At 40.3% G+C, this 19,431-nt stretch overlaps 1 protein-coding gene across 1 annotated transcript in view; it reads left to right on the top strand.

Annotated features, from left to right (window-relative positions):
* Positions 1-19,431, top strand: part of TENM3 (teneurin transmembrane protein 3) — a 317,283-nt gene that overhangs the window by 225,708 nt on the left and 72,144 nt on the right. Inside the window, exon 11 of the mRNA XM_082863864.1 lies at positions 13,384-13,530. Coding sequence (XP_082719990.1) covers positions 13,384-13,530 — 147 coding nt within the window. The remainder of the gene's footprint in view (positions 1-13,383; positions 13,531-19,431) is intronic.

The raw sequence follows: 19,431 nt of genomic DNA, 5'->3' as shown, positions 1-19,431 counted from the left end.
ACCATCTGCAGAGATCCGTATTACCCTAAGGGAGTAAATAAAGAATCAGAGCTTTGCATTTAGTTTCATGTAAGCACGGAAGAATTAAGCCTACAATTTCAAGGAATGTGATTATTCCTTCCCGCAATGGTACCTTAGTATTCTTCAGTGGCAGAATTTCTGTGTGTCATTTCTCGAATGTGACAAGTTGAAAATAGCCTCTTTTCATCTCAAACCATTCCTTTTCCACCTACCTGTTTTTAAAATACAAGTTACGGTGTTGGTCCGTACAAAAGCCATGGCCTATATTATTTTCACAGATTACGGTGTGACTAGAGCCGATTTTTTTCTGTTACTCTTCTCCATGATGGGTTCATTGACCCTCTCTTCTTTGAGTGCCTCTTTAGTGAAGCTGGAAAACGGCTGCCTCTAATATGGCCATAATTTCTGGGGTTTAACAGACATGTGCCTTGGATAAATTAAGGACCAGTCAAAGGAGGTCCATAAATATGAATACTTTGCCAGCTGCCTTTCCATTAAACCCTGTTGGTTGAATGAAATTAGTAAATAATTACGTTGGTGGGGAATCTGGTAGATCCAATTGGAATATAATGTCTTCCTTTAACAGCAGAGCTTAAATTTTTTCCTATACACCAAATTAGTTTTTAGGGCAATCTCCATTGCAAATGGACTGATTTGCATTAAAACTATGCCTCCTTGTTCTGATTTGTCAACACCTCTTTTTTAAAAAATTCTTTAACATTAAGCATGGGTGGGTAAGACCATCTGTTTCTGGAGCTTGCCCGCAGCTCCATCACTTAACACATGAGACAGGTTACAGCTGTTTAATTGTTATGGTGCTGAATGATGATCATTCTATCCAAAATTAACATTTATATATGTATGCACAGAAAGCGTGTGGTTAAGCATAAGTGGTCTAATTGTGAATTAATGGTGTTAGGTATTCATCAGTTAGACCCGACGTGAACAGTGAAGTGTAAAATAATGCTTTTCACAGACAATTCAACTCTTGGGTTTTAAGATGAGTCCCCAGTAGTGATTATTATGCGTGTGAGAAACCCACTCCCAATACATTGGTGTATGCAAAGGGAAAAGATCACCATATAACTCATAAAAAGCAAAGAGAAAACCATCTATGTGGTTACTGCACAAACCCTAACTCTTTCCTGCCCCCAAAAGCATTATCCTCTGATCTGTGACCAGTGTAGGTACAAGCCCCAGAGTAAAAGCCTAGGGTGGGCGATTATGGTTGCACGTACCAGCAAGGCACCCACAAGCTACTGGGAACATTTTTCTCAGCCAAGTGAAGGTGGGTTTCCCCTGTATGTAGAAATGGTGACACAGACTCACATCATTGTGCTGCAAAGGCTATAGCAATTTATATTCTGTTAGGTCTGCTCAATACATTCCATAATGAAAAACAGAATGAAAACTTTTCAGCAAAATTGCAGGATAAGGATCGTGATATGCATGTAAAATAAGATATTTAAATGTCTTAGTTCCCAAGTAGTTACTGTAAAAGTGACTTGTATTTCCGAATTTATGAGCAGATTATACGAAGATTTACATAGCCCTTTAAAATATATTAATTTACGTTGCTCGAATCAAATCACTAATGAGGGAACACGAAATATATAAGGACAAGTTGTGATGTGCTCTTTATTCTAAAAAGCTGAATCACATTTTGATTAGGAACTTTGCATCTATACCAGCACAGGGTTTATGCGAGACAGAGAATAAGAAAACTTCTTGACACAAAAGTGGAGTTGTCTCCACTTTGGGATCTAGCCCGTTCATATGAAGAAGGGTCCCATCAAAGGGAGTATATCTTAAGCAGGTGGAGCATAGAGGGCCCATCCTGGCGTCGCTGGGGCAGAGTGGACCCCATGGCTTATGAAAACAGATCACTGGCAGCCCAGAGATGCTTTGCTTAAAGTCAGATTTCTTTCTTTCTTCATAGTCTCGTAAAAGATACCAGTGACTTCATGATTTTGTCCTTTTTAAACTGTCTTTATTAAAAAGATTAATTCATAGTACCTGTTATTTAAGGGTTTACTATGTGCTAAGGCACAATGCAAAGTTCTCTGCATATATTATCTTACTTAATTTTCACAACAGCCTTATCAAGTGGATGCTATTAAAATCTCGATTGACAGAACTCAGGCTCAGAGAGGTTCTACAACTTTTCCGTGGATGCACAGCTAGTAACAGACCCAGAACCCAAATCCACATGAACCGTTCCCAAGCCCCTTCTCTTAAGCACTAGACTATGCTGCCTCCTAAATTACTGTTTAATTGTTTTAGCATGTATGTATATAGTAGAATAGGTGAAAATTAAATTTTGTTCTGTGATAAAGATAATATCTACATACCTGTCACATTCGATTGAATTGTCATAGAAACAGATGCAGTAATAACCATGTCAGTGATATATCAATAATAAAATGTCACTTTTTTATTCAGGAGAATTTGAATTATAGCTGATAACAGGATCCATAGCTTGCCAAAATAACAATAACAATTGCAGCAACAAAAAAAACAGTTCAGAGAAAATCAATTTGTACTGTAGAGGATTTAAGCAAGTTGCAAACTACTTATTGAAAACTTCACACTTTTTTTTTCACACTTCTTTTTAAAAGTTACATTTATTTCCAGTTTCTTAGTAGACTGAATACTATGTATAGACACTGACCACTGAAAAGCACTCATACAGAGTGAGTAGATGACTTGTGTAACCAGTATTGGCTCATGAAAAAAGTCTCAGAAAAGTTTAATACCCAGGATACAAGTGGTAAACATCTATGCACACTCTCTCACACCTGAAAATAAAGAAAAAATACTCTCTCTGTAAATCACCTTTGAAAAGAGCTATTTACCTACAGTTTTTTCCAAATAAATTACAGTTTTATCTTCAGTAAGTTAAACAGATTGTTCAACTTTGTTCATTATTTTTCCTGGTAAAGTTTTTAAAAATTGACAACGGAAAGACCTAGTATATTTTACATACTTATTCACGCCTTATTCTATAAGTTTTCTTAAATACTAAATGTTATGAATAGACAAAAGTAATGATGGTAGACAAGAAATTACACTCTTTGATATTGACCAAATAGATCGTTTTCATGGTTTCCTGCCACAAGACTTGCTAGCACTACACAGACACCACTTTGGTAATTGCAGTCACCAAGTTCACTGTACCAGAATGTTAAAGCCCAAATATTTGTTTAGTGTAACATATATTTGTGTCTGATTTTCATTTATTAATGTGAAGAACTGTCTCTGATAGCTTAGTTCCCAAATCAGGGTGCTAAAATATACCTGATTTTTTTTTTTAATTTAGGAAATCATAAGATAATGTGGTTTTGCTCACGTCATTCACTGAACTCAAGCGAGTAAAAATCTGAAGGAGACATGTGCCACTCCATGTTTATGTTATGGTCCAGTAAATGAAATTACGCCACGTGCAAAGACTACCGCAAAATTCGTGCATCACACGCCAAACGATAGTCATCTCTTTCGTAGACTGTGTGCACGCCAGCATCAGTGAGCCTGCTGTCTGCATTCTGCCTGCTACACTGTTACTTCTGTTATGTAGATGTCATCTACAGTAAGGCATGAAATGCTAAACTGAGAGAAAACACCAAACATAATTCTCCCAGTTGTCTGTACAAAGTTCTGCAGCTTATCCTGGCACTGTTTCAGCAGTGCTGACTTGAAAAAGTGTGGTTTATCTCAAAGCACCTTTTCCATAGAATCCAGATTTTTCTTCTGGGAAGACTTAAATGAGGAAGAATATTATTTCCCTCTTTTGGAATGTCCTGGCATAAATAGTGTTCCAAACTGAAGTATGGTATTTTCCTTGGGTAGGTGCATGCTAGAAGCAATGTATTGTACAGATAATTTTCTCACCAAATTTCCAATCTAGTAAAATAATAAAATGTGCAAACTTTCAAAAACAATTTATTTGAAGCAGGTTTTCAAAAATGTGCTGCCAGTTTTAGGGGAACAAAAGCTCTTTCAAACGCATGTGCCCACGCGTGTGCTCGCACATACACATGCACACACACACATATGCACACACATACACCGTTTTTCTTTACTGGCACAACCTAGTTGTTAAAACTCACTTGCTAGTTGTTATATTTCAAATTAATTGACCCCCCTAAATAGGATAAAATATTTGCAGTGTTTTATCTAATCTTGGAATGAGGATTCTGTGGTGAGAGAGGACATATTTTTAAGGGGCCTGAGTAAATGGTTTTACAGGGTTTGAAATTGTGTCGGTGTCATAATCCTTTATGACAGGGTAGTCAGTAATAAAACAGTACAGTGCATATCAGTTAAGGAACATCAAATCAATGGGTATGTGGCTTGCACACTGATTTAAACAGTTGCTGATTGGAATAAATGGATTTAATATGTACTTATTTGCAGACCGTAGCTTTTCTGTCATCCTACAGAAATTGGTACATGAATAATCTAAGAAAGATACCTACTTATAACTTTAATGAGATACTAACGTGAATCATTTTTAAGTCTGTATGATAAAGTATTACGAAACACACAATGCTAAATAAAAACTTGTCCTCAACTCTGAGGACTCTGCAGTGTTCACTGTGGTGAAGGATATGTCTTTATTTTATTATGGACTCATCTGATTGAATTATCCTCTTTTGGAGATGGGCCCCTGAGATCTTCGTGCAGTAATTAAACTGAGAAATATTTCTAGCGTTCTAGATTCTGTGTTCTTTGCCTGTGTCTAGGATATCCCCAAGAGTGAATTCAATAGCGCAGTGAAAATACTGTCCTATTTAATGTGCTCCAACCAAGCACATTGTTGACAGCAGAAACAGTGTGAATAGATCACAACTACACACGTCAGCAACTGTGTACACACAGTCAAACTGTTGGCATATTTTCCCTTGTGAGCTGCCTAACGTAGATATAACCAACTTGGTTTGCCTTTGTTTCTTCTCTGTGTTTTGAAGAATCGGTTTGACAGTGAAAGGAAAGCAAAGTGGGAACTAATCTTATTCCGTGAAGACCTCCAATACCCCAGTTTCTCCCCCAGACAGGCACGTATACTCCTCTGACCTCTTTTTTAAAGGAGCAGCCTTCTTTGGAACTGTCACTCAGCAAATATTTCTTATACAACAGACATCAGCTGAAATGATTCTGGTCTTTGATTTTTCAAACTCACTTGTTTTAATTTTTCCTGGTTTTATCCCTCAGTTTTAATATCCTGCCGATCGGTTTTCCAAACTTGGGACTTTTAGAACAAGTTACAGCAGTTCTCATTATAAAGATTTCTTAAGTACATAAAGTACCCTCCTTTATGAGGCTGTGTCCACAGATTAATACTTCAAGTTGTTTGGATTTTAATCTTACTTCCCAGTTTCTCTCTTTAATTGTCAATGTTGAAATAAGGATTTCTACATTTTTTTGGTCTTATTTTCTCATTCAGGTAAATTCATTGACCAATCCAAAAACAGGTATGTTTCTCGTCTATCTTACCCAGGTACACAGTTCTGCTTCTGCTGAGTTGTACGTAGAGCTTGTTTATTAAGTGTATGGACTTTGGTCTCAGACCACCTGGTTGGAATTTTGGCCACTTGAGGAAGTTATTTAATTTCCTGTGCCTCAAGTTTCTTCATTTGTGAAGTAGGGAAGATAATAAAAGTACCTATTACCCCATAGAGTGGTGAAAATTAAATGAGCCAGTGCATATAAAATGCTTGGCATAGTTTTCAGCACATAGTAACAGTCAGTAAAGGCTAGTGACTGTTAGTACCGCTGTATATGATTAGGATAGATCGATCGGGCAGGGGGAGAGGAACAGATGGGTGAGGGCGAGGGAAGGATATTGTAAATGAGGTATTGCTCACATATGCTTCTTTCCCACAAGGTAGCCTCTCTGTTATTCGTAGAATTTCTCCAGGAGCTGCAAACACACGTAGGACATAGTGTTACCGAACCCGGGTCCAGCTGCTCGCCACTCGAAAGCCAATTCTTGAGACAAGTGTTGGTAGGAAAGGAAACGTTGCTTTGTTTCGGAGGCCGGCAACCAGAGGAGAGGGTGGACTCCTGTCCGAGAACCAACGCCCGATTGCTGTTCAGAGGACAGGGGCTTTTAAAGGGCAGTTTCAGGGCTGTACAGGCGGAGGGCGGGGGCAGAACAGCGTGGTCAGCTCTGACAGTCGCCTTGAAATCAGGAACGTGGTGGTCTCATCGGCGTCACCTTGCTTGTTTTAAGTACAGTTGATCTTTAGTTGCAGGGTTTGTTCCCATTGCTTTGAGGCCAGCTCTCGGAATTGTGTGAAGTGGAGTAGCTTATGTCGTGGCCTCAGTTTGGTCATCCTGTAGCCGTCCTCCTCCAGCTCGTGGAGGGTGTTTGTATCTACAGGGCAGCTCATGGGACACGGCTCAGAATATGATCTGAGCCCTTGAGGAGCTGAAGGTCCTTGACTGTGCTGAATGGCCAAACTCCTATTATTTGGTCTCCTCTGACTGTTTTCCTCTGTTTCTGCGTTTTCTCACTTCTCTGATTAAACTTATTCTTTGGCTAAAGTTTTTCCGCAGACAAAAGGCAGGCTGAGGACTTGGGGACAAGGGCTATAGGGTCCTGCTCCGTTTCAGTAGGACCACCATGATAAGTACATTGAATCATTTTCTTCAGCAGGTATTAAGAATCCCTTATGAGCCAGGAGAGGGGAGTACAGTGATTAGCGTGGCCATAGAGTTTGCATTTCTAATGGGGACGATTTACACATGAAGTCTCCTACGTCTGTATATTGTTAAAGCCTTGCGTTTTCCTGGAATCTCTTAACTGAAGTGAATTGATCACGGCTAGTTCTGGATTTTTTTCTCTTCTCCTTTTACATTTACCCTGGTGTTTATAGTCCTAGACTTCATCCACGAGACGTATTCGGGGGAAGAACGGGAAGAATCGGTTAACTAGAGGAAACGGAGGGAGCAGGGCTGCCCATAATTTTGATAGATAAGCAGATGAGGCCACAGCATGTAGATAGAATTTCCAAAAAGATGCTGTTCCTCCCTACTCCACGTTGGGAACGAAAAATGGTACGAGAAGACGAGCTATGAGCCAGCTCCTTCCCGGGGGGCTGTGGAATCCGTGTCCTTTACTAAGCCGCACAGACAAGAGTAAATCAATTTGTGTTCATCCCCACGCATCTTCCCCAGAAGTAAAGGGGGGGAGGTATGGTAAACAGGGGCCTTGAAAGAGAAAGAATTCTTTTTAAAAAGAAGCACCTAGAGGGGAGTGTGTGAAGAGGATACAGTACTAGTCATTTGCTTTGGTGATATTGGAGGTTTATGAGCTAATCATAGAATAAAAATTCTTTTGAGGAGCCAGACCTTTCTCCCACATCTCAGATTTCACTGAGCCTTTGCCCACCTGTACCGTCAATTAGACCAAGGACTTCCAGTGCATGGGCTCGAAACTGGCACAGTTGTTTCATCTGTTATGTTCTGGGATGACTGTGTATCGGATGAGCCCTGGCATTTGAAGACACTCGCCTGCCTTCTGCCACGTAAGGTGGATCCACCTGGCACTTTCCCAAGGAGGCCTGTAGAAGGCGTCAAAAAGATGGTGGTGCTGCCCTACGGCTTTTGGGAACAAGCATCTGCTGAGATTCATGTTAGGTCAGGAAAGATTGCACAGTACTTCTGAGATTCTTTCATTCATTTCTTCTACTAAAGAAAATTTTTTGTTTGTTTCTAAATGTCTAAGAAGAGGCATTATGACATAGTGGTTAAGAGCAGGCTCCAGAGCCAGACAGCCTAGACAGCTAGCCCGTGACCTTGTACAAACTGCCTCTCTCCTCCTTTCTTCATCTGTATTTACTGTGTAACTGTATTTACATCGTAGGGTTGTGGTGAAGATTAAATGAGAGAATGATATAAAGCACTTAGAGCTAGAAATCTGGGACTCAACAATATATCAGCCAGGTGTTTGTAATCTGCAAGTTACGGAACCAGAGCTCCTGAAATGCTAGAATCGTAAGCGGCACTTATGAGCGTGTGTGCATGTTTTTCGGGGGCGAGCGCAGAGAATCCGTAAGTCTCACCACTTGTCTCGGAGATCTGAGATCCCAGAAAGATTAAGAACCACTATCTTATAGGAAACACGGTAACACTCACCTCCTGTACCCCACAGCGGTCTTCTTAAAAGATAAATAAGCAAGAGGGAGGAGATATGGGGATGTATGTATGTGTATAGCTGATTCACTTTGTTATACAGCAGAAACTAACACACCATTGTAAAGCAATTATACTCCAATAAAGATGTTTAAAAAAAAAAGATCCATAATTGAAACTCCAGGGAAAGTGTTTTATGAATACAGCATTTTACTGGAGAACAGTTTTTGAAGGGCTCCATTTTATATGTCTCGAGCTCATATTTATAAGAGTTTTCTTCTATAAAACAAATTTAAAACTTCTTCATAGATCTAATAGGAACGACTTTCCTTTAGTGTCAGAACACGGTTGTTCATTTTCAAAGTGATTTTTTTTGCAACTTAATTTGCATTTCAGCAATTGATAAGTGTATTAATTTTTTAAATATACTGTATTATTTTTTACAATTATTGTTGCTAATGGCTTTTTACAACATGCCTGCATTTTTCTGCTGATTTCCTGTAGTGGCTTATATAATGATGTTTTTATTGTTGCAGTTATTATCTTTAATAATTATTTGAACCTCATATATGGACATCTTCTTTTAACTTCTTCATTATTTAGAGCCAGGCTTCTGTGGTATTGTCGGAAATTTTACTCTACGCGGCCAAAATATAGGTGGTGGTTTCCCTCCCCTTCTCTCTTACTCTTAAGCTATCAGCCTCAACTATTCCCTATGATATAAAATGCAAATGACACATCTTTGTATTTTTTTCTTCAGTACAGATATTTTTCTTATGGTTAGTTTTACAACTTTTTGCAAAACGTGTTTTAAATATTTTTAATATGTAAAGCTTTATGTAAAATTTGACCTGCTGTATACTTTAAATGTTTTCTAATTTCAGCTCCACTTTCGATATTCTCTTGGCCCAATGGCAAACCTACCTTTACCCATAATCCACTGTTTTGCATAATTGATTCTGTTTGCTGAAATAATGGGATTGGCTGGATTCTAATTTATTCCTCCTTTAAAACTACTAATCCAGATCAGAATTAATTACATTCCTTACTTTGATTGTGTTAACTGAAGTGGACCAGATGTAAAAGCCAAAGGCTTATACTCCAACTCTGATCAGTGTTATTAATTTTCATAAACTAAGAATTCCCTCAGAAGTACTACCCTAGCTGAACCAGAAACTCCACCGTGTGTAAAGGCACTTTGTTCATCCTCCGTATTAACTGAGCCCTTATGGGACTACTGGATTATATAATGCTTGGAAGGAATTGTTAAGAAAGTATATGAATGATGTTATACAGTAATACATTTTTATTTTAATGTTTGAAAAGAATTATTTTTATGAAATTGTAATTTCAGACTAGTGCCTGACACTGTTTCTCCTCCCCCTTAATTTCTCCTGCAATATATTGTCAGTTAGCCATAAACATGCTTATGTTTATATGCAGTTCAGAAGCGTCTGATGGAATCCTGTGGCAAAGTGAGGCATCCTTTTATATACACGGTAGAGATGGGTCTAAACCATTTATGGTTTTGTTTACACACGTGACAGAACTACCAGACTTGAGTAGCTCAACTGAAAGTTATAGTTTAAATCATTCTGTTAAAAGTTCTGCGACCACTTGCATATGTCAGTAATGAAAAATAATCAACATAAGCATCTTTGAAGAGCAATTTTAGACCATTAAGGATGTATGAATTTTGGCAAAGCAAGAAGCTTTGCGGCTTATTGAGAATATGTTAGGTCTCTCCAGTGAGTGAACGGAGAGGGATATTTACGCCTCTGTTCAAGAGGAAAGGTGTAAGCTAATTGTAAGCTCATGAAAGATTAAATGGACAGGTACAGTAAAAGACTTCGGTCTTCATCCTGACTGTTCCGGCAAAGCTTTTGTGAGAAGCAGAGCCTATTCCTGTATGAATCCTGAAAAGAAACAAGATCTCAGTCCGTACTTCTTAATGGACTGTGTACGTGATACATCACTGTGCATCTGACATGTAGTCAAGGGCTACTGGGTAATCATATTCTACAGAACTTACACATGCCTTTTTCATAATACCATATTAAATTTGCTCAAGGACTCTCAGTTTCCTTCTTTATTTTTTCTTCTTTATTAACCAAGTTTGATTATTTGTAAATATGCAAGTAACTCAAGAGAGAAGGTGAATGAAGTAGAATTTCTGTGGGTTTATCTTGCAGATTGAAGAAAGCATCCGAACATACATAAGTGGCTCCTCTGGGCCTTCGGTGTGTTCTTTCTGCCCTTCCACTGTGTGACCCTTATGAAACTACTTTGGTAAAAACAACCTGAAAAAAAGAGAATTATTTTCTCACCTCCCCCCAAGAAAACATTGATTATTTGTAGATCTCATAGTTGTAAATTTCCAAAATTGTTTAGTAATAAAGAATTGATTCCATTTGTTCTACTTAGCTATGCTCTCGTATACTCTCGGGAAGGGTCAGGGTGGGTCCATTCCAAATAATCTGGGAAAGGGAGTGTTAGTTTACCTGCATACTTTTCCTGAAAATGCTGAGCATATCCTGGAATCGTGACTACATTGTCTAAAACGTGAACATATTGCATTTTTAGAAGATACGAAGTGCATCTCTGTCATGTAATGGGAGTCTTATGTCAGCTGCAGCTGCTCGATTTGCATGTAAATTCTGAAAATTTCCTGGTCCATGTGACACTTCTGAAATGTCTGTTCTTTTTTCCTTTTTAATTTCTCAAGCTCACTATTTGGATAAGGTCGTTAAAGGTACTGTATACTTGCTCTTTGTTGGCACATCTCTGTATAACCGTGTATTAGCTTTTGCACTAGGTATGGACATAGACTGTTTTCATGCGTATTTTTATAAATTATAAATCAGGCTTACATTATGTGAAATCCTTTGGATTTAAAGTATTGAGACTTGAGTGTCTGTGTCTCATTTGTATAAGTTTGGGTTATTGCAGATTTCATCCTATGTAAAAACATTAGTTCTCACTGGAACCAAAAACTGAAGATAACAGTAATTTGCTGTTTTTTTTGTTTTGTTTTCTGGTTTTTTTTTTTTTGGCTTTAAGATCTTCATTGTTGGCAATTCAGCTCATAAGCTTTAAATTCTAAATCAAAGAATCCTGAACGCTCACTCTTATCACAGAATAAGAAATTGTCAATCTAAAGAAGATTCTGGTTAACATATGTTGAGAGAAATCTCATTTATCCTCATATGGAAACTTCTTTGGCTTTTTCTCAGTGTTTTGAAATATATGTGATATCATAATTTATGTTTTGTGATTTTCTAAAACAACTACAAAATACTGTGCATTCTAGAAAACAAATGATAACACCACTCAGCAGAAAACAGCAGATTCTTTGTCTTCAGTTATCATAGAAATAAGTGAAAACCATATTTTTCAGAAGAGAAAATTCCCTTTCCCTTGCTCCTCAGATTACCTATTTTTTTATTCCTTGTTTGTGCTTTTCATTAGAATATGAAAATATTCATGACAATATCCAGGCTTTCATGTAATAACTCCTTGTGTGCAGGCAGTCAGCTGCTGCACATCTTTGTCAGTGGGGCAGTTAAACCCCTTATTTTTTTTCATTAAAAACAAAACAGAAGCATCCGTAAGGAAAATTCACCTTTTAGGTGACTAATCCGTAAATACAGATGGTGATTGTCTGAAGGAAAAGAAGCAGCAAAATTAATCTCCTGCCCTGGTGGCATCCATAAGTGTAATTTCATCATACCCAGCCACAAGAGACTGTCAAAATAGTCTTCTTTCTGTTAACTCTAATCTTAAGAGACAGAAAGTCTCTTTGAGATCTTTTCGTTTCAAGTTCCACAGTGGAGGAGGGGAAGCCAAGATATGAATAATTCTTTTAATACAGACTTAAAATAAACATCCTTAAACGGATTGTTCCCTTAAACTTTGTCACCAAAACAAGAGTAGCACTCTAATCATAAGAAGCTGTAGAACAAACTCCACCTGCCAGAGCAAGTATTTTTTTTACTAACATATATTTTATACCAAATTATAAGTAATTCTTGCCAAAGAGATCTGATTAATAGCCAATTATTCTTGCCATTTTAGAGCATTTATATCCTCGTTTCTGTCAGTGTCGTGTCACGCTCATAGACAAGAGCACCGGAATCTACCCAGGTGTCATCCTCATAAACAGATCGTGTTGGCTGCATGCCAGTTATCATCTGTAGGAAGTGGCAGAATTTTTTTTTTTTAATGTCATGTTAGGCTGAAACAATTATAGATTTTGGATATATTAAATTATTTTCATTGTTTCCCAAATTTTCCCTCCTTGCCCATAAAAGCAGACAAGATAGGATATAAAGGTAACAGCATAAAAGCTTTAGGGAGATTGTCACAAACTATCACTCTTCGCGCTCTGTCTTGAAGCACGTGACTACCGTGTTTTTGTTCGGTCTATCGATGTTTTACTGTGGTCCTTATGGTATTTCATTTTGTCCGTCCTAAGTAATCAAATATGCACAGCTATTACATTCGGTTGGAAATCCTGTCGGTCCTATCCCATCCGTATGCAGCCTGAATCCTAATGTTTGTTAGAATAGATGCTAAGCTGCTTCACTATTTCCTGGGCTTTGCTTATTCTGTGAAAAGGAATGTATTCTCGGCATAAAGTATAGTCATTAATACTGGCCTATACTTTGTGCAGTTATTTAATGCACTGTAATTTCACATGAATATACGGCAACTCTGAGGCCAGATAAAATTAATGTTCTCTTTTCAACATCATTCATATCCTTATACCTGCTTTCATGCTTTGAAATTAGAGGGGATTTTTGAAAGCAACAAGGCGCTTTTAAGAAGGCCAGTGTTGTTTACAACAGATTGAAGGTCTCTTCTAGGGCTTCTGAGATGGTCTTGTTGTGACGCTTTTTCACACCTTACAACCAACCTTGTCGCTTTGCTAAAGGAAAAAAATATAAGTTAATTTTGTCTGGCCTGCAGCAATTTAGTGGATCATTGCAGGTATTTCTGTCCTGCACAGGTAAGTGGTGTCTCAAGGGTCAGGCCAATCAAAGATGCCACTTGGATAAGAATGAGATTCCTTAGATAATGTTGCTGTTTCTATCCATGTGCAATTACAGTATTTGTGCTGTTTCGAAAGGCCTGTTCCCACTAAGTGTCCCTCATTTGTTTATTTGAGGTGCAAACACTTTCAATACTCAAATCACTTCTGTTGTCCTTCTTTGTCTCTTTTGACAGAGGGGTGCCCCGGTCTGTGCAACAGCAATGGAAGATGCACACTGGACCAAAACGGCTGGCATTGTGTTTGCCAGCCAGGGTGGAGGGGCGCAGGGTGTGACGTGGCCATGGAGACCCTCTGCACAGATAGCAAGGACAACGAGGGAGGTAAGAGACGCTGAGCAGGAAAGCGAGCTTGTGCCGGAACTCAGGTTTATGAGTTCTCGCGGGTACCTGGTTATCTGTTGCCAAAAAAATCCGATCCCCACAGATTAAATTTTTTGAAAAATGTATGAGTGCTGGTAGGGTGAGTTTGCTCCCTATTTTCCCTGAGACAAATGCAAGATTATCATCATTCAGGGAAAAGGCAAGGTAACCAAGCTACCGTGTAATGTACATTGTTCTCCATTCCTTGTGGTAATCTCCAGGTGACAGTAATAATGCAACATTCCAAAAGGTGCAAGACAGCTCCCAAGCTCTTCTGTAGGAAGGCCTGGATGAAAAAAAAAAAAAAAAAAAATGGAACAGAAAGCAATCCCCTTGAAGCTATACTTCCAGTGTCTATTTTTTCTTTCCAGTGTCTTTTTATCCTTAACGTTACACCCTGTGAAAAGGATTATGATATTCCACCCCATATAAGCCCAGGGTTAAGAAATAATTATTTTCCCCGTTGCGCACATCCTCCGTGCTAGTGTATTTCAATTTCAGAGAATAGAGAAGTGAGAGTTAGTGTTTGTCTCCAGTGATGGAGGACTTGCCCCTGGAGCTGTTCAGTTTTGGTGTCCCTTTGGGACTGAGGTTTTTGGAAGGATTCAGTTTCTGTCTGGACCTCTGTGGTCACCTGCTGTGTGGGTTAGTGTGTGTTTCCCTACCCCCACCTTCATTCCACCTGCCCTTTTGGGAGTGTCCACGTGGGCAATATAGTGTTGGTTAAAAGTGCAGGTTTAGAGTCAGATCTTCCCTCCAACTTGTAGTGCTTATGTGACCTTAGACAAGGTTCTTATCCCTTTACATTTCAATTGCTTCATGTATAAAAGAGTGATAAAGAAGTTTCTGGAAGGATTAAGCTAGAGAATGTTTGTAAAGTACTTAGTGTATTGCCGGGGATATATTATATTGTAAGTAGCAGCTATTATTATCCTATTTTCCTTCTTTTGCTTTCAAAAGTGCTCCCCTTGACTGGGTGAAATTCATAAAAGGTTGTCAGAGAAGGTTGAATAGCCTTTTCCTTTCCGAATAGAGTGGACCTAACTTCAGGCAGACCTCAGAGATGTTGCGGGTCGGGTTCCAGAGCACTGCAGTAAAGCAAGTACCAGAATAAAGCAAGTCCCACTAATTGTGGGGTTTCCCAGTGCATATCAAAGTTATGTTTACCCTACACTGTTAAGTTACCCTATAGTGCAGTCTGTTAAGTGGGCAATAGCCTTATGTCTAAAAAACAGTGCACATACCTTAATATAAAACTATTGCTAAAAAGTGTTAACCGTCATCTGAGCCTTAAGCAAGTTGTAACATCAAAGTCGTAACATCAAACATCAAAAAACCATCATAGATCACCATCACAGATATGATAATGAAAAAGTTTGAAATATTGTGAGAATTACCAAAACGTGACACAGAGACACAAGGTGAGCAAATGCTGTTGGCAAAACGGCGCGATGGTCTTTGCTTCACGCGGAGTTGCCACAAACCTTCAATGTATGAAAAATGCAATATCTTTGGAGCACAATAAAGGGAAACACAGTAAAAACAAGGCCTGCCCTGTACTGCTCTCTCAGAAGCAGAGTGCCAGAACCAACTGTCAGCTCTCCCCATTGCCCCCAACACACACACACACACACACACACACACACACACACACACACACACGCACACACTACAGTCATTCTGAAACCAAACGTTATTTGTGTCTCAACCTCCTAAGAGTTGCAATTCTCCCCTTTCATTCTAGCACACTGGTCACTATTTTCCCTGTTTTCTTTTAACCTGGGCTCTTGAGAAACTTGAGCCACTGGTTCTGAGCTCCTTTGCTGTCTGCTCCTGATAGATGTAGGTGGTCCTTAGCCCTTGCAGCCCCTCCTGCCTAATGATATGCAGTTGCCCCGATCCCTCCTCAGCGCGCCCATGTGCCTGTCTTAGGAACCACAGCATCAGTCCTCTCTGACCCCCAGCCCAGACGGCAACTCTCCTCCTTGCTTTCCCCCAAGGAGCCCCTACCCCACTGTGTTCTGTTGCCCAGGGAGGAAGAGGAGCTTCCCTTCCTCCCTTTTTTTTTAATTACTCTTTTATTTTTTATTCTTTTGCCGCACAGCATGAGGGATCTTAGCTCCCCGACCAGGGATCGAACCCATGCCCCCTGCAGTGGAAGCGCGGAGTGCTGGACCGCCAGGGAAGTCCCTTCCCTTCCTCCTTGATCAGAGATTTCACACTTGTCTTCTAAAAGATTTACCTTGAGGAGGTTACAGACTCTTGCAGAGGGAAGCAAACTGCAGGGCCAAGTCCGCAGAGACGCTGCAGAGTAACTGAGGGGCTAATCAACTCTTTAGTATTGTTATCAGCTGAGGAGGTTTCTCTCTTTCCTCCAAATTTATCAGCTGTGAATTGGCGGCGTTCCCCCCTTGTTTATTCTTCTTAGCCTGAAGCTAGGCTATCTCTAGACGTGCCTCTCCAAGGGGAAATCTGAGCGGATAGAAGACCTCCTGTGGATTCTCTACTTAGCTCATATAATTTGTATTCCTGTCCCTAACCTAATTTTGTTGATCTTCTGAGAAGGAATCTCAGTGCCAGCTTTATTATATCCTGAGATTGTAACCTGGGTGCCTTATAACCCAAGCTAGAGGGTTTCTTGAAGTTAAGCATGGGCTGTGTGTATACAGACAATATTTTCCACACCAAACCCCAACTCAAGACACATAATCTGGCAATTAAGGATATCATTATCATTATATGAGGACGATAAAACAGAATGTTTAAAATAAGGACTATACTTGAAATTCTATGATATGTAGGAACTGTACCATTAGAAATCTATTGTCTAAACTAAGTTTGATGTCAAAATGGTGAATTAGCCAGAAAGTAGCTATAAGTAATTTGATTTAACACATTAAGTAACTAAGAAGGAGGAGAAGATGAAGAGAGGTTGATTTAGCCCGAATCAGAAATTAAACGTATCATACGAATAGCTGCTAGTCTAGTCTGAGTAATTTTGTAGAACACAGCTTTAAGAACTTTGCAGAACATACACACACACACACACACACACACACACACGCACGCACGCACACACGCACACACACACACACACACACACACACACACACACACACACACAAAGAAAGTTGCTTACTATTCCCAGAACTGAAAAAGATATATTTAAAAATCTTAGAAAGGACAGCCACATACAGTGAAATAAATATTTTTTTCTTACGCCAAGCATCTTCCTTCGCCTCCAAAATATACCTTCCTTTACCAAATCCGCTTCACCGCATTTCTACTGCCTAAGCCTAAAGATCCTCAACCTATGGATCTCACTAAATAAATAAAGAATCCACCTGCCGATGCAGGGGGCACGGTTGGAGCCCTGGTCCGGGAAGATCCCACATGCCACGGAGCAACTAAGCCGTGCACCACAACTACTGACCCTGTGCTCTAGAGCCCGCAAGCCACAACTACTGAGCCCGCGAGCCACAACTACTGAAGCCCGCATGCCACAACTACTGAGCCCACGCACATAGAGCCCGTGCTCCACAACAAGAGAAGCCACCGCAATGAGAAGCCCGCGCACTGTAATGAAGGCAGTCCCTGCTTGCCACAACTAGAGAAACCCCGTGTGCAGCAACAAAGACCCAACGCAGCCAAAAATAAATAAAATAAATTTATTTAAAAAAAAAATAGGTGACCCTCTCTGCCTGTGGAGCCAGCTTCCTCTTTATGTCTCTAGCAGGCATGAGGAAGAGCAGGCTTCGAGGGGAATCTGCAATGAGGACCAAGAGAGGTGGGCTACCAATAAGGTAGCCTCCGGAGGGGCTTTAGCTACTCTCGCAGCACCTGCGTGGTCATGAGAAGTAAATCTCCTGTTCAGTCGGACCTTGTTTCTTTAAGGCTCAAATAAATAGCTGTTGCATACACAGACTCATTAGCTTTTCAGAACTAAGACCATCTTTTACCCACCATAAAGGCCTTGACAAAGATCCCCACTCTCTGTGGACTCAACAAGGTGTCTCCCCCTTTGCTTCTCAAATCTGAGCTCCAGGTGTCGCACAGAGGCAGCTGGAGCAGACATCAGGGCAGAGGTGGGCTATGGGAGAGTCAACTTTTAAATCGCACAGTGGACGTCAGAAACTTGTGGTCACTGCACCAGCGAATTGTGGCGAACATCTCCACACAGGGCCTGTAGGCACTTTGGAAGCAAGGACAAGATATCCTTTTCTCATTGGAAACGGTTTCTGAGCCAGGGATCCACGCTGCAGGCCTCCACTTGGCTTTTACATATTTCTTCAGCTTTATCTTCACCTACAAAGGCATCCTCCCTCTAGACTGAGCCACGTCTTGTTCATATCCCGGAACTCACTCTGCTGGTGAAGTCGCTAAGATCAGAGAAAAGACAGGTGAAGAGATGGGAACTGATCCCTAGTAGATGCTGTGTGTCTGGAGTGGGGTTGAAGACAGTGACTCCACACTGCCCCATCCTCAGCTTATATAACTGACAAATTTGGAGAGAACTGCACCTAGGCGTCCAGACAGTGGTAACAGATATCTGGGTTAATCATCTGTCAACTCTGCTTGTTCTATGCTGCCACCATTCTCGGGATGTCTCTGCCACCAGCTCGAGGTTTACATTCCTCTAGCATAACAAGCCCAGTGCAGGGAGGACACCTTTTTCAATGGTTACATGAGACCTGGGCCTGGCCTGAGCCCGACTCTCATTGGTCTGAATTAGGTCACCTGCCCTACAAGGAAACTGAAGTTCTGTCTCCAGAATAAAGGGGTAAGGATGGTGGGTAGGCAGAGAAACAGATTCCACTATCGGAATGAAATAGCTGTCGATAGCGTTTGGCTTTAGTGTAACCAGACAGTGTACTCCAATAACCATTTCATATGGCTAGTAGAACTCTGTTAGTTTCAGAAGGAATCTTCTAGTCTCTCTCTCCTCCCTTCCCCCCCAAATTCCAGCCTTCTCACTTGAGAACAAGGAAACCAGTGGTGAGCCTCCCCTGACGTGCTCTCCATGCCTGAGACTGACGAGGCAGCTCTCGGTTCTCTCCCAAACGCTTCTGTGCGCATCGTCAGTTTCACCTGGTCACCCTACGACAAGTCTCATTCAATAGGGGGTGTCCTGGCTTTCAGCAGCTCCCCATATGGTGGTCCTGCTGTGGAAGCATCAAAGTGCAACAGCTAGCCAGAGAAAGCTCTGTTATTTTAGAGACTCAAGACGCTTATTAATGAGATGATTTCTCCAAAATATATTGTCTCTGGAAGTGGTTACCATGTTCCTATTGTCCTTCTCATTCGGGAGATCTCGTCAGAGTTTCCTTTGACATCTTGCTTCCCTGTCTGGTCCTCCAGTGGATAGCTCCCCTGTGGGGACCAGAGGCATGGGATGCAAGCCCTCTCCTGCATATTGGATGGTTGAGGGCCCAAGAATGACTTAAAGCCTCTTCCTAAATTTTGTGCAAGCTGGTAGAGTGTCAAAGTATAAATCCTGCCAGGAAAGATGCATCTTACTTGTAAGTAGATAGAGTTATTCTTTGTCCTTCAGAGTTGCTACTTCGTGGGGCTAGATGTCAGGAAGATGTATCTAAAACAGGCTTTTTTTACATCTTCAGAGGTTGATAATTGTAGAGATTACAATTCAACTGAATTAATTTCTAAATAAGCTCAGATTCAACTGAGCTTATTTAGAAATTAAAAAGAAACCGTAATGAGAGAGAGAGAGAAAGGAAGGAAGAAAAATACAAACGAAAGATCCAAACTGCAGGAGAAAGCAGGAGTGTGCTAGCAGTGAAAATAAGGAGGGAAACAATGAATGAAATTTTAATGTAAGCCTCAGAATGAGTGTGATGAATGGAC

The sequence above is a fragment of the Leucopleurus acutus genome, assembly GCF_964270905.1.
Source record: "Leucopleurus acutus genome assembly, chromosome: 21".
In the NCBI taxonomy this organism is placed as follows: domain Eukaryota; kingdom Metazoa; phylum Chordata; class Mammalia; order Artiodactyla; family Delphinidae; genus Leucopleurus; species Leucopleurus acutus.
This window is presented reverse-complemented; position numbering and strand designations above follow the sequence as displayed.